The sequence below is a fragment of the Scyliorhinus torazame genome, chromosome 12 (genome assembly GCF_047496885.1).
Source record: "Scyliorhinus torazame isolate Kashiwa2021f chromosome 12, sScyTor2.1, whole genome shotgun sequence".
Taxonomy (NCBI): Eukaryota; Metazoa; Chordata; class Chondrichthyes; order Carcharhiniformes; family Scyliorhinidae; genus Scyliorhinus; species Scyliorhinus torazame.
Window position 1 is genome coordinate 952,857 of NC_092718.1, and position 14,745 is coordinate 967,601.

Here is a 14,745-nt window from a genome sequence, read left to right on the forward strand (position 1 = left end):
ACATTGCTGGGTCGATGCCAGTGTTGCAGCTGTACTGGAACAGCTTGTCTAGGGGTGCGGCAAGTTCTGGAGCACTAGTATTCCATACTACTGCTGGAGTATTGTCCGGGCCCAAAGTGTTTGCAGTGAGGTGCCTGCCCAGCCTCCTGCATTCTTCTGTGGCCTGTTACTCCCACTATCACATAGTCAACAAGAGAGAGAACCATCCACTGTCAGAAAGTGCAGTTCTCTGTGAAGACTGAGAGTTAGATCAGGGAGGGAGAGAGTTAGTGTGGGCTAGGACGTTGTTCATGGAGCTGCTGTGCTGCAGTATACTCTGCTGGAGCGGCTGCTCCCGGAGGGGGAGGGGGGGAATTAGGGATATAAACGGGTGACTGGCAGAGCGGGGGGGGGGGGGGGGTGCACGTTTTGAGGTTTAAGGAGCAATGGGAGAAGCTGGTAGGGGGTTGGGAGATAGGATGGGGAGCAAGGCGAGGTGTAGGGTAAATTCTCCTGTACGAGGATGAGTTTGACAGAGTTGAAGGTGGTGCACAGGGTACCTGTGACTCGGCCGAGGATGGCAGACGAGGGTGAGAGGTGTGGGCGAGGGGCAGCGAGCCACGCGCACGTGTTCTGGGGATGTGAGAAGTTGGAGAGATTGTGGGAGGGGTTGTTCGAGACGCTGTTGAAGATTGTGGGGGTTAGAGGCCTAGCCAGACCCAAGTGGCCTGGCTTGGTCGGTAACACCACTGGGGGGGGGGGGGGGGGGGGGTCTGGCTGGGTCGGTAACACCACCGGGGGGGGGGGGGGGCCTGGTTGAGTCGGTGACACCGCCGGGTGGGGGGGCTCTGGCTGGGTCAGTGACACCGCCGGGGGGGGGGGGGCTGGCTGGGGCCCTGTGTGGCTGCCTTCGGGCGGAAAAGATTGAGCTGTAGTTGGGGGATCAGCGGAGGCTCTGAGACACTGTGGGGACTATTCGTGACAATGTTTGAGGGATTGTTTGTTGCGGGGGGGGGGGGTGAAAAGGGGGGAGAATTGTACAAAGTGAACTGAGGGCGTTGATTTGTTTCTGTATTTTTGATAGGTTTGGAATAAAATAAATTTGAACAAGTATTAAGTGTCAGGCTTGCGTCTCAAGTTAGAATTTGATACAGTTGGAAGGTTCCTCTGGGGAAAACTAACACAATCTTTATACATTTACAAGAATAATCTTCTCATTGAAAGCTGATGTGACGAAAGCTCGGAGTATTTACAGGTGAATGCAGCGGATGACCAACCAGGTCTACGATAACGAATATGATAATGTCCTTTTACACAAATGGAGATAGATTGGAAACTTTGATATTGCGTGGGATCTCTGGCAGATTGATATTCTTCACGGCAGAGACAGCACGGGCCGGAGCGGCAGAAAATCCAGCCTAGAATTACAAAAGAAATGTTACCCTTCAATGTCACACTGCAGAGAGATGCAAATTGCTTTGCGGTAATTAAAGCAACAAAATCTGACATCTGACAGTGACTCATGGTAGGAATTGAACTTGGGTCCCTGGCACTGTGAGGCAGCAGTGCTAACCATCCCGGGCCCGGGTCCCTAGCGCTGTGAGGCAGCAGTGCTAACCATCCCGGGCCCGGGTCCCTGGCGCTGTGAGGCAACAGTGCTTACCACCCCGGGCCCGGGTCCCTGGCACTGTGAGGCAGCAGTGCTTACCACCCCGGGTCCCTGGCACTGTGAGGCAGCAGTGCTTACCACCCCGGGTCCCTGGCACTGTGAGGCAGCAGTGCTTACCACCCCGGGTCCCTGGCACTGTGAGGCAGCAGTGCTTACCACCCCGGGTCCCTGGCACTGTGAGGCAGCAGTGCTTACCACCCCGGGTCCCTGGCACTGTGAGGCAGCAGTGCTTACCACCCCGGGCCCGGGTCCCTGGCACTGTGAGGCAGCAGTGCTTACCACCCCGGGTCCCTGGCACTGTGAGGCAGCAGTGCTCACCACCCCAGGCCCGGGTCCCTGGCACTGTGAGGCAGCAGTGCTAACCATCCCGGGCCCGGGTCCCTGGCACTGTGAAGCAGCAGTGCTAACCATCCTGGGCCCGGGTCCCTAGCACTGTGAGGCAGCAGTGCTAACCACTGGGACACTAAAGAAGAGGGAAAGCAAAGTAAGGAACGTGGAAGTGGATGGTAAAGTGGGGGGGACCACTGACCAGAAACAGTATTGGATCAAGGGCGGCACAGTGGTTAGCACTGCTGCTTCACAGCGCCAGGGTCCCAGATTCGATTCCCGGCTTGGGTCACTGTCTGTGCAGAGTCTGCACGTTCTCCCCATGTCTGCGTGGGTTTCCTCCGGGTGCTCCGGTTTCCTCCCACAGTCCTTAGGTGATTTAGGGGCTGTTTAGCACAGGGCTAAATCGCTGGCTTTGAAAGCAGACCAAGGCAGGCCAGCAGCACGGTTCAATTCCCGTAACAGCCTCCCCGAACAGGCGCCGGAATGTGGCGACTCGCGGCTTTTCACAGTAACTTCATTGCAGTGTTAATGTAAGCCTACTTGGAACAATAATATAGATGATTAAATACTGTAGCTACATGAGCAGGTCATAGGCTGGGAATCCTGCGGTCACCTCCTGACTCCCCAAAGCCTGTCCATCATCTACAAGGCGCAAGTCAGGAGTGTGATGGAATACTCTCCACTTGCCTGGATGAGCGCAGCTCCAACAACACTCAAGTAGCTCAACACCATCCAGGACAAAACAGCTACTTGATTGCTCCCCCTTCCACAAACATTCAAACCCTCCCCCACCGACGCACAGTGGCAGCCGTGTGCACTGTCTACAAGATGCACTGCAGTAACTCACCGAGGTTCCTCAGGCAGCATCTTCCAAACCCACAACCACCACCAACTAGAAGGACAAGAGCAGCAGATATCTGGGAACCCCACCACCTGGAGGTTCCCCTCCAAGTCACTCACCATCCTGACTGGGGAATATATCGGCCGTTCCTTCACTGTCCCTGGGGCAACATCCTGGAACTCCCTCCCTAACAGCACAGTGGGTGTACCTACACCTCAGGGACTGCAGCGGTTCAAGAAGGCAGCTCACCACCACCTTCTGAAGGGCAATTAGGGATGGGCAACAAATGCTGGGCCCAACCAGCGACACCCACATCCCGTAAATGAATTTTTAAAAACTCTCTCTCAATTTTGGCAGTTTCACCGGACTATCCTGCAGAAAGGTATGAGTCACACATTTAGAAGCAAAAATCGCTAAAGAATTCCTATCCTGTGACTTGATGGCACGAGACTGAATCATGTTGCATCACCAGATTGACTATTTTGAGATATCAAGAAATAAACAAAGTTTTTACTGGATTAAATTTAGAACCATACAATTGCCACAGTGCAGGAGGCCATTCAGCCCCTCGTGTCTGCACCAACCATCTGAAAGAACACTCTACCTAGACCCACTCCCCTCCCCTACCCTAACCCCAACTAACCTGCACATTCCTCGACACCAAGGAGCAATTTGGTTTGGTCAACCCACCTACCCTGCACATCTTTGGGTTGTGGGGGTGAAACCCACACAGACACGGGGAGAATGTGCAAACTCCACACAGACAGTCACCCAAGTCTGGAAAAGAACCCGGGTCCTCGGCGCAGTGAGGCAGCAGTGCTAACCACTGCACCACCCCGGGTCCCTGGCGCTGTGAGGCAGCAGTGCTAACCACTGTGCTGCCCAGGGCCCCTGGCGCTGTGAGGCAGCAGTGCTAACCACTGTGCCGCCCCGGGTCCCTGGCACTGTGAGGCAGCAGTGCTAACCATTGTGCCGCCCCGGGTCCCTGGCACTGTGAGGCAGCAGTGCTAACCATTGTGCTGCCCCGGGTCCCTGGCACTGTGAGGCAGCAGTGCTAACCACTGTGCCGCCCCCGGTCCCTGGCACTGTGAGGCAGCAGTGCTAACCACTGTGCCGCCCCCGGTCCCTGGCACTGTGAGGCAGCAGTGCTAACCATTGTGTTATCGTCGCGACCTTGATCCATCTTCTCAAATTGGACCTCTTGCTACAAATGCAACTTTCTGTATTTCATTCAATACAGTCACTTCTCTGTGCATATTCCTCGGTGTTAGAAGGTACATGGCACTGTGATCAAAGTGTCTTGGTTGCAAGTGTCATCCGTTGAAAGGATCATAAATAACTAAACAACATGAAAATTGGCACGAGATTGGAGTTATAACCACAATCAGAACTAGATTAGATTACTCCCTTGCAATCACTTTAAAGGATGTTTTATTCTGTTCCGCGATTTATTTTAGATCAACTAGGTTTTGGAACAAGCTGTCCTTGACTCTTGAAGCATTTGAATCAGCATGAAAACTGACTGTCATCACCCCACCCTTCAATGCCATCATTGAAGGGCTCTCTAACTGCTGATTCTGCTGCTCCACTCAGCCACATAATCAAACCATTAAAGTATTTTATGATCCAAAATATAAAGTGCATAGTTATGACTTTAAGCAGGTAATGTTTCAAACCTATGAAAAGGTGAAACAGTCCCTGTCAATACAGGTCACAAACCACTTCACTCAACCAAAATAAACCATGGGCTCAGGCCTTAAAGCTGTAAAACAGAATTGGATCCAGAGTGTCGGGTATGTTAACTTTTATTAGAAAGAGAATTGTGTATAAAAGATATTGTAGTGGGGGGCTTGGTGGAGCACACCTGGAGTACAGGTACGGTGTCCCAAATCCACACAGCTTTAAAATATACCAAACATCAATTTTGATTGAATAAATTTTTTTTAAACTTATCCTGAAAAATCAGCTGGCCAATAGATTGGTGCAAAGTGGGCCCATCGAGTTCTCCACTTTGTCATTTTTTGCCCCAGTCTATTCCGGCATTCCGAGTAACTACTGACTCCATCCAACCTGGCTTCCCGGCGTGACCCAGCCCGCCTGAAATCTGGCAAGTTCCAAACTGGGCCCAGTCTCAGTGCTGTGGCGGCTGGTTTGACACACTGCACCGGGCACAATTTTAATCTCCTTATTCAATAGTTGGCTTAGACATTCACTAGACCAACTCCAGGCTTGAGGACATTGTTTTATGAGGAGAAATTGATTGGCTAGTCCACTGTTCCCTCAAGTTTAGAAAAATGAGAGGCGAGTCTCAGTGAAACACGGGGAGAGAAGAACATTTCCACTGGATCAGGAATCTCGAACACAGACAGTCTCCGAATCAGTGGCTGACCATTTAGCACAGCACCAGGGACCCGGGGCAGCACAATGGTTAGCACTGCTGCTTCACAGTGCCAGGGACCCGGGGCAGCACAATGGTTAGCACTGCTGCCTCAGTGCCAGGGACCCGGGGCGGCACAGTGGTTAGCACTGCTGCCTCACAGTGCCAGGGACCCGGGGCAGCACAATGGTTAGCACTGCTGCCTCAGTGCCAGGGACCCGGGGCGGCACAGTGGTTAGCACTGCTGCCTCAGTGCCAGGGACCCGGGGTGGCACAGTGGTTAGCACTGCTGCCTCACAGTGCCAGGTACCTGGGGCGGCACAGTGGTTAGCACTGTTGCCTCAGTGCCAGGGACCCGGGGCGGCACAGTGGTTAGCACTGCTGCCTCACAGTGCCAGGGACCCGGGGCGGCACAGTGGTTAGCACTGCTGCCTCACAGTGCCAGGGACCCGGGGCGGCACAGTGGTTAGCACAGAGGTGAGGGAGAATTTCCTCATTCAAATGATTGAGAATCTGTGGAATTCTCCAACCTGGAGATTGGATGTTCAGTCATTTAAGTATCTTAAAATCAGAGTTTGATAGAATGGGAATTCTAGTGTGGCACGGGGGTGGGAACCAGAGCGTTTAGAAGGTGCAATAATTGAAGGGGAAATAGAGAGAACATCACCCTGTCTGCTCAAACGCAGTGGTTTGAAGTATATTTGTTTCAACACCAGAAGTATAGCGGGTAAGGCAGATTAACTTAGAGCACTTATTAGTACTTGGAATTACGATGTGGCTGAAACGTGGTTAAAGGATTGGCAGCTGAACGATGGAGGATTTAGATGCTTCAGGAGAGATAGAGGGGGTGTAAAAGGGGTGGGGGAGTAGCATTGCTGATGGAGAATATTATAGCCGTACTGCGGGAGGACACCTCGGAGGGCTCATACAATGAGGCAATCTGGGTAGGGCTTAGGGACAGGAAGATGGAAATCACAATGTTGGGGGTTTATTACAGGCCCCCCAACTGCCAGCAAGAGATAGAGGAGCAGATAGGTGGAGAGATTTTGGATAGGTGCAAAACTAACGGGATTTTAATTTCCCCTATATTAAGACCATGAGGCATAGAAGCAGAATTAGGCCACTCGGCCCATCGAGTCTGCTCCGCCATTCAATCATGGCTGATATTTTCTCATCCCCATTCTCCTGCCTTCTCCCCATAACCCCTGACCCCCTTATTAATCAAGAACCTATCTATCTCTGTCTTAAAGACACTCAGTGATTTGGCCTCCACAGCCTTCTGCGGCAAAGAGTTCCACAGATTCACCACCCTCGGGCTGAAGAAATTCCTCTTCATCTCTGTTTTAAAGGATCGTCCCTTTAGTCTGAGATGGTGTCCTCTGCTTCTAGTTTTTCCTACAAGTGGAAACATCCTCTCCACGTCCACTCTATCCAGGCCTCGCAGTATCCTGCAAGTTTCAATAAGATCCCCCCTCATCCTTCTAAACTCCAACGAGTACAGACCCAGAGTCCTCGACCGTTCCTCATACGACAAGCTCTTTATTCCAGGGATCATTCTTGTGAACCTCCTGTGGACCCTTTCCAAGGCCAGCACATCCTTCCTTAGATACGGGGCCCAAAACCGCTCTCAATACTCCACAATATTGACTGGGACTCACTTAGTGCTAGGAGTTTGGATGGGGCAGAGTTTGTAAGGTGTATCCAGGAAGGCTTCTTGATGCAATATGTAGACAATCCAACTGGGGAAGGGGCCGTACGGGACCTGGTATTGGGGAATGAGCCTGGACAGGTGGTTGAGGTTTCAGTCCGGGAACATTTTGGGGATAATGACCACAATTCCTTAAGTTTTAGGGTACTCTTGGATCGGGATGAGAGTACGTTGCTAAACTGGGGAAAAGCAAATTACAATAACATTAGACAGGAATTGAAGAATTTGGATTGGGTGCGGCTGTTGGAGGGTAAATCAACATCGGACATGTGGGAATCTTTCAAGCGACAGTTGATTAGGATTCAGGAAAGTCACGTTCCTGAGAGAATGAAGGATCAGTCTGGGAAGTTTAGGGAGCCTTGGATAACGAGGATATTGTGAACCTCGTCAAAAAGAAAAAGGAGGCTTTTGTACGGTCTAGAAGGGTGAGGACTTCGAAGCCCTTGAGGAGAATAAAGAAAGTAGGAAGGTACTGAAGCGGGAAATTAGGAGGACCAGGAGGGGTCACGAAAAGTCCTTGGCCAATAGGATTAAGGTGAATCCCAAAGCTTTTTATTCATATGTAAAAAGAGGGTGGCCAGGGACAGGATTGGACCACTTAAGGACAGTGGGGGGGAATCTATGTGTTGAGCCAGAGGAAATGGGCAAGGTACTAAATGAGTACTTTGCATCAGTGTTCACCAAAGATGGTGACTTTGTGAAAGATGATTCTTGGGTCGGGTGTGTGGACAGTTTGGATCATGTTGACATTGAAAAGGAGGAGGTATTGGCCGTTTTAAAGGATATTAAGGTAGATAAGTCTCCTGGGCCAGATGGGATTTACCCCAGAATACTGAGGGAAGCAAGGGAGGAAATTGCTGGGACCTTGACTGACATCTTTGTCTCCTCATTGGCTACAGGTGAGATCCCAGAGGAATGGAGAATAGCTAATGTGGTACCGCTGTTTAAGAAAAGCAGGAGGGATAATCCAGGAAACTATAGGCCGGTGAGCCTCACGTCGGTAGTAGGTGAATTATTGGAGAGAATTCTCAGGGACAGGATTTATACCCATTTGGAAACAGTGGACTCATTAGCGATAGACAGCATGGTTTTGTGAAGGGGAGGTTGTGCCTCACTAACTTGATCGAGGTTTTTGAGGAGACGACAAAGATGATTGATGAGGGGAGGGCGGTGAATGTTGTTAGGGCGGTACGGTAGCACAGTGGTTAGCACTGTCGCTTCACAGCGCCAAGGTCCCGGGTTCGATTCCCCGCTGGGGCACTGTCTGCGCGGAGTCTGCACGTTCTCCCCGTGTCTGCGTGGGTTTCCTCCGGGTGCTCCGGTTTCCTCCCACAAGTCCCGAAAGTCGTGCTGTTAGGTGAATTGGACATTCTGAATTCTCTCTCTGTGTACCCGAACAGGTGCCAGAGTGTGGCGACTAGTGGCTTTTCACAGTAACTTCATTGCAGTGTTAATGTAAGCCTACTTGTGACAATAAAGATTATTATTATTTAAAGATTATTATTATTACTTACATGGACTTCAGTAAAACCTTTGACAAGGTGCCTCATGGCAGACTGGTACAAAAGGTGAAGTCGCACTGGATCAGAGATGAGGTGGTAAGATGGATACAGAACTGGCTCGGTCACAGAAGGCAAAGGGTAGCAGTAAACGGGTGTTTTTCTGAATGGAAGGTTGTGACTAGTAGTGTTCCACAGGGGTCTGTGCTGGGGCCTCTGTTTGTGGTGCACATAAACGATTTGGAGGAAGATGTAGCCGGTCTGATTAGTAAGTTTGTAGATAGTGTTGAGGATTGTCAGAGGATACAGCAGCTTTTGGCCACGGTTGGTATCATGACTGGTACAGGTTTGGAGGGCCGAAGGGCCTGTTCCTGTGCTGTATTGTGCTTTGATGTGGGAAGGCAGAGTGGAGATAGATCAGCCGCAATTCTATTCAACAGCAGAGGAAGCTCAAAGGGCTGAATGGGCACCATCTGCTCCTATAGGTTCTGCTGCAGTATCTGGGGTGGGATGTTGCGTCGGTAAATATTTACAAAAAAGTAAATTCTTTAGAGAGAAAATGTCAACTGTGAGGGACAAACACTGAAGCAAAAATGGGAAAGAAACAAGTAGATATAAGAACGTGAAAGCCAGTGGGATATAGGGAATTGGCAAACTGGATAAAAAACTGGCTTAGTGACAGGAAACAAAGAATAATGGTTGATGGTTGTTTTAAGTGGTGTTCCCCAGGGCTCGGTGTTGAGACGTTTACTGTTTGTGTTGTATTAACGATTTGGACATGAATGTGGGGAGCACGATTGGGAAATTTGCAGATAACAGAGATTGGCTGAGTGGGGGACAGAGTAGAGGATAGCTACAATCTCCAGAATGAGACAGATGGGGGTGGAGGGGGCCATAAAGTGTCAGATGGAATTTAACACAGAGAAGTGTGAGGTCAGCATTTAGGGAAGTCAGACAGTTATAGGGAGGACACAATAAATGGAAATATACCAAGAGGGGTAGATGAAGTGAGAGATCTCGGCGTACAGGTACACAGGTCCCTAAAGGCAGCAGTTCAAGTAGACAAGGTTGGAAAGAAAGTGTAAAGTTCTACGCGAGCGGCCACCAGGAAGTGACGACTGTTTGAGGCAGCACGGTAGCACAGTGGCTAGCACTGTGGATTCACAGCTCCAGGGTCCCAGGTTCGACTCCTCACTGGGTCACTGTCTGTGTGGAGTCTGCACATTCTCCCCGTGTGTGCGTGGGTTTCCTCCGGGTGCTCCGGTTTCCTCCCACAGTTCAAAGACGTGCAGGTTAGGTGGATTGGCCATGATAAATTGTCCTTCGTGTCCAAAAAGGTTAGGTGGGGTTATTGGGTTAGGATGGAGACGTGGCCTTAAGTTGGGTGCTCTTTCCAAGAGCCGGTGCAGACTCGATGGGCCGAATGGCCTCCTGCACTGTAAATTCTATGATCTATGTTAGAAAACTCAATATTTCTTTAACCTACTCCCTGAAGGGTCTCCCTCACCCAGCCCACACTTTGGCTGGGGTATTTCTATCCCAGTGAACCCTTGCTTAAGGGTGTAGCTCCGCCCCCTCAACTGAGATGATGAAATTCAGGTGAGGCCATGTGGATTCTGATGTTACCGAATTCCTGACATCGATCGCGGGGAATTCCCTCACAGGCCTGGGTCAATGAGCTTCGGAGTGTTCCTGCTGGTCGCGGACCTTCTCTCCAATGTCCGATAGGATGAGGTTCAGCGATGGTGGCACGGTGACATAGTGGTTAGCACTGCAGCCTCGCGGCGCCGAGGTCCCAGGTTCGATCCTGGCACCGGGTCCCTGTCCGTGTGGAGTTTCTCCCAGTGTCTGCGTGGGTCTCACCCCCACAACCCAAAGGTAGATTGGCCATGGTGCTGGACGTTCGTCTTCCAGGTTCTTCATGCGGTCTCGGTCGGACCAGGTGATAAACTGCGACCTGGGGCAGTTCCCGGAGAATGTTGCAAGCTGTCCAACACCCTGTCCACCTTAGGTTTCAACGGGGGAAGCTAAAAACATCGCAGCTGGGCCTCAGAATCCACAAAAATCGCATAACTCGGCGAGTTTCCGTAACCAGGCCAAAGAGACCACTGACTCCCCCTGCTGCTGTGTGGGAAATGGAATTGGCTGACCATAAGCAGCACTTTTCAAAGTCTCACCAACGTGACCAATTCAGCAAAGGGGCGGGTGTCGGGTGAAGTCGGGTAAGGTAAATCTTTGATGATGCTTTACGTTTCCGCTACACAGTCCATGAGGAGGGTCACTGTATGCCTTTTGCTGCCCAGGATGGCATTAAACAGAATGAAATACCGCATCCGCTCAATATATTGAGTCTAATCACCCATCTCGGTGTCGAATGTCTCCAATTTCCCAATGAGTGGCGAACCTGCAGCCAGCTGGAAAGTCTCCTGTGGTATAGTTGAGGAGAGCCGTGTCCGGGGGAAATGGCGCCTCCTGCAGCTCTTCATCCTCATCGCCAGTATAAAGTTCCAGGCGAGTGACCACATGATTGTTAGAAAACTCAATATTTATTTAACCTACTAGATGCAACTCCTACCCCCCCGAAAGGTCTCCCGCACTCGGGTCAGGGTATTTCTATCCCAGTGAACCTTTGTTTTAGGCTGTAGCTCCGCCTCCTCATCTGGGGCGATCATAGTCAGCTCAGGCCTCGGGGACTCTGATGTAGCCGACCCTGTGACCTCTGGGCATATGGAATGTTCTCCTTCATTGGCAGAGGTGTAGAATATAAAAGAAAGAATAAAATATTGAATTGTATAAAACGCTGGTGAGGCCGCAGCTGGAGTATTGTGGGCAGTTCTGGTCACCACATTACAGGAGATTATTGCTCGGAAGAGAGAGTAGCAGAAGAAGTTTAGAAGAATGTAGCCAGGGCTGGAAAAGTGTAGCTACGAGGAGAGATTAGATAGATGAGGTTATTTTCCTCGGAACAAAGAAGTCTGAGGGGTGATTTGATTGAAGTGTACAAAATTGGGGCTGGTTTAGCACAGGGCTAAAGAGCTGGGTTTTAAGGCAGGCCAGCAGCACGGTTCGATTCCCGTACCAGCCTCCCCGAACAGGCGCCGGACTGTGGCGACTAGGGGCTTTTCACAGTAACTTCATTGAAGCCTACTTGTGACATTAAGCGATTTTCATTTCATTTCATTTATGAGGGGAAGACAGGATAAAATTGTTTCCATTGGTGGAGAACCAGGGGACACAGATTCAAGGCAAGTGGCAGAAGGCGTGGTGTGGACATGAGGAAGAGCTTTATGGAATTCGCTGCCCGAGTTGGTGGTGGAGGCAGAGACCCTAAACTCTTTTAAAAAGTCCTTGATTCTGCAGCTGGAGTGCTGCAGCTGCAGGGCAGTGGGCCGGGAGCAGGAAGGTGGGATCAGAAACGGCACCTGGGGGGTCCCTCGGCTGGCATGGACTAGATGGGCCGAATGTGCTGTAACTTTTCAAGGCTTCTTACTTTTGATCTGCTTCAAGAAAACAAGTGGAAGCAGAGGGACAGATCGCAACATGTAACAGTCAAGGAGAAAGCCAGCAACAAAGACTAACAATTCTGGGAGGCAGTGTGGTGAATGGGAGGGGCTGTGGTGAGTGGGAGGGGCTGTGGTGAGTGGGAGGGGCTGTGGTGAATGGGAGGGGCTGTGGTGAATGGGAGGGGCTGTGGTGAATGGGAGGGGCTGTGGTGAATGGGAGGGGCTGTGGTGAATGGGAGGGGCTGTGGTGCTACACCACATGGTTACCGGAGTTACAAAGGGGGGGGGGGTCTGTATTTCCTACCTCGGACTTTTCCAGTTTAGTCTGTGCCTCAACCTGCGATACAATCTCAGTCATGTTCGTCTCCAGCACCATTCCTCCCATCACCAGCTCCTGCAAAATGCAATGAACCTGTGCCAGAAGATGGAGAAAGCAGACTTCAATCATTCCAATTGTCCTGATTCACTCAGACAGGCCGCTCGCTGGCTCATCCATCAATGCAAACAAATTCTAACTATTTAAAATACAACATCACATTTGATGGCCAGGTTCACAAAATAATTTAAAATAGATTCAAACGATGGTTTTTTTAAAAAAAAATATTTTATTGAAAATGTTTTCCAAACAACAATTTTTCCCCTCTTACAAAGCAAACGTAACAGTAAAGAAATTTTTAACAATACACAAATAACTAAACTCCATAATCTTTTGACATAAACTAAACTAAACCCCCCCCCTGGGTTGCTGCTGCTGGTCATCTGTCTTCCCTCTAACGTTCCCCTAGGTAGTCGAGAAATGGCTGCCACCGCCTGGTGAACCCTTGAGCCGATCCTCTCAGGGCAAACTTTATCTGCTCCAGTTTAATAAACCCCGCCATATCATTTACCCAGGCCTCCAGTCCGGGGGGTTTCGCTTCCTTCCACGAGTAGGATCCTGCGCCGGGCTACTAGGGACGCAAAGGCCACAACGTCGGCCTCTTTCGCCTCCTGCACTCCCAGCTCTTCCGCAACTCCAAATAGAGCTAGCCCCCAGCCTGGTTTGACCCGGGCCTTCACCACCTGCGAAATCACTCCCGTCACTCCCTTCCAATACCCTTCCATTGCCGGGCTCGCCCAAAACATATGTGTGTGGTCTGCCGGGCTCCCGCCACACCTCCCACACTTGTCCTCCACTCCAAAGAACCTGCTCAATCTTGCCCCCGTTATGTGTGCTCTATGTAGCACCTTAAATTGAATCAGGCTAAGCCTGGCGCATGAGGAAGAGGAATTTACCCTGCTTAGGGCATCAGCCCACATACCCTCCTCTATCTCCTCCCCGAGCTCTTCTTCCCACTTTCCTTTTAGTTCGCCCACCAGCTCCTCCCCCTCTTCCCTCATCTCTCGATAAATCTCTGACACCTTGCCCTCTCCGACCCACACCCCTGAAAGCACCCTGTCCTGTATCCCCTGTGTCGGGAGCCGCGGAAATTCCCTCACCTGTTGTCTGGTAAACGCCCTCACCTGCATATATCTCAAGAAATTTCCCCGGGGCAACTTATACTTTTCCTCCAATGCTCCCAAGCTCACAAAAGTCCCATCTATAAATAAATCTCCCACCCTCCTAATTCCCAACTGGTGCCAGCTCTGAAATCCTCCATCCATTCTTCCTGGGGCGAACCTATGGTTGTTCCTAATTGGGGACCCCACCAGGGCACCCCGCACCCCTCTCTGTCGCCTCCACTGTCCCCAGATATTCAATGTTGCCGCCACCACCGGGTTCGTGGTAAACTTTTTGGCGAGAACGGTAGCGGCGCCTCTAAACTCGTCCCTTTACAGGACTTTCTCTCCAGTCTTTTCCACGCCGCTCCCTCACCCTCCATCATCCATTTACGTATCATTGCCACATTGGCGGCCCAATAGTAATCGCCCAAGTTCGGTAGTGCCAATCTTCCTCTGTCCCTGCTACGCTGAAGGAACCCCCTCCTTACTCTCGGAACTTTCCCTGCCCACACGAAGCTCGTGATGCTCCTATCTATTTTATTGAAAAAGGTCTTAGTGATTAGTATAGGGAGACATTGAAATACAAATAAGAACCTCGGGAGGACCATCATCTTAATTGCCTGCACCCTGCTCGCCAGCGACAGAGGCTGCATGTCCCACCTCTTGAAGTCCTCCTCCATTTGTTCCACCAGCCGTGTCAGATTAAGTCTGTGCAAGGTTCCCCAGCTCCTAGCGATCTGAATCCCCAGGTATCGGAAGTTTCTTTCCACTTTCCTTAGCGGTAAGCCTTCTATCTCTCTACTCTGGTCCCCTGGATGTATCACAAATAATTCACTCTTCCCCATGTTTAGCCTATACCCCGAGAAATCCCCGAACTCCCTCAACATTCGCATAACCTCTATCATCCCCCCCGCTGGGTCCGACACGTATAACAATAGGTCATCTGCGTATAGCGAGACTCGGTGTTCTTCTCCCCCTCTAATCACCCCTCTCCATTTCCTGGAGTCTCTCAACGCCATGGCCAGAGGTTCAATTGCCAACGCGAACAACAATGGAGACAGCGGGCATCCCTGTCTTGTTCCCCTATATAGTCGGAAATACTCCGATCTTTGTCGACCCGTAACTACACTTGCCGTTGGAGCCCCATAAAGAAGTTTGACCCAGCTAATAAACCCGTTCCCAAACCCAAACCTCCTTAACACTTCCCATAAATACTCCTACTCCACCCTATCAAATGCCTTCTCTGCATCCATTGCCGCCACTATCTCTGCCTCCCCCTCCACTGGGGCATCATTATCACCCCTAATAGTCATCGCACGTTAACATTCAGTTGTCTCCCTTTTACGAACCCTGTCTGGTC

At 50.8% G+C, this 14,745-nt stretch overlaps 1 protein-coding gene across 4 annotated transcripts in view; it reads right to left on the reverse strand.

Annotated features, from left to right (window-relative positions):
- Positions 1 to 790: 790 nt before the first annotated feature.
- The window catches only part of LOC140387331 (AP-3 complex subunit sigma-2), a 137,495-nt gene continuing 123,540 nt past the window's right edge, over positions 791 to 14,745 (reverse strand). Inside the window, exons 4-5 of one of the 4 annotated variants that reach the window (XM_072470262.1) lie at positions 12,211 to 12,318; positions 791 to 1,397 (exon numbers count right to left, since the gene is read on the reverse strand). In XM_072470262.1, coding sequence (XP_072326363.1) covers positions 1,290 to 1,397; positions 12,211 to 12,318 — 216 coding nt within the window. In that variant the 3' untranslated portion in view covers positions 791 to 1,289. The remainder of the gene's footprint in view (positions 1,398 to 12,210; positions 12,319 to 14,745) is intronic. The other 3 variants (XM_072470261.1, XM_072470264.1, XM_072470263.1) reach the window with 3 other exon arrangements.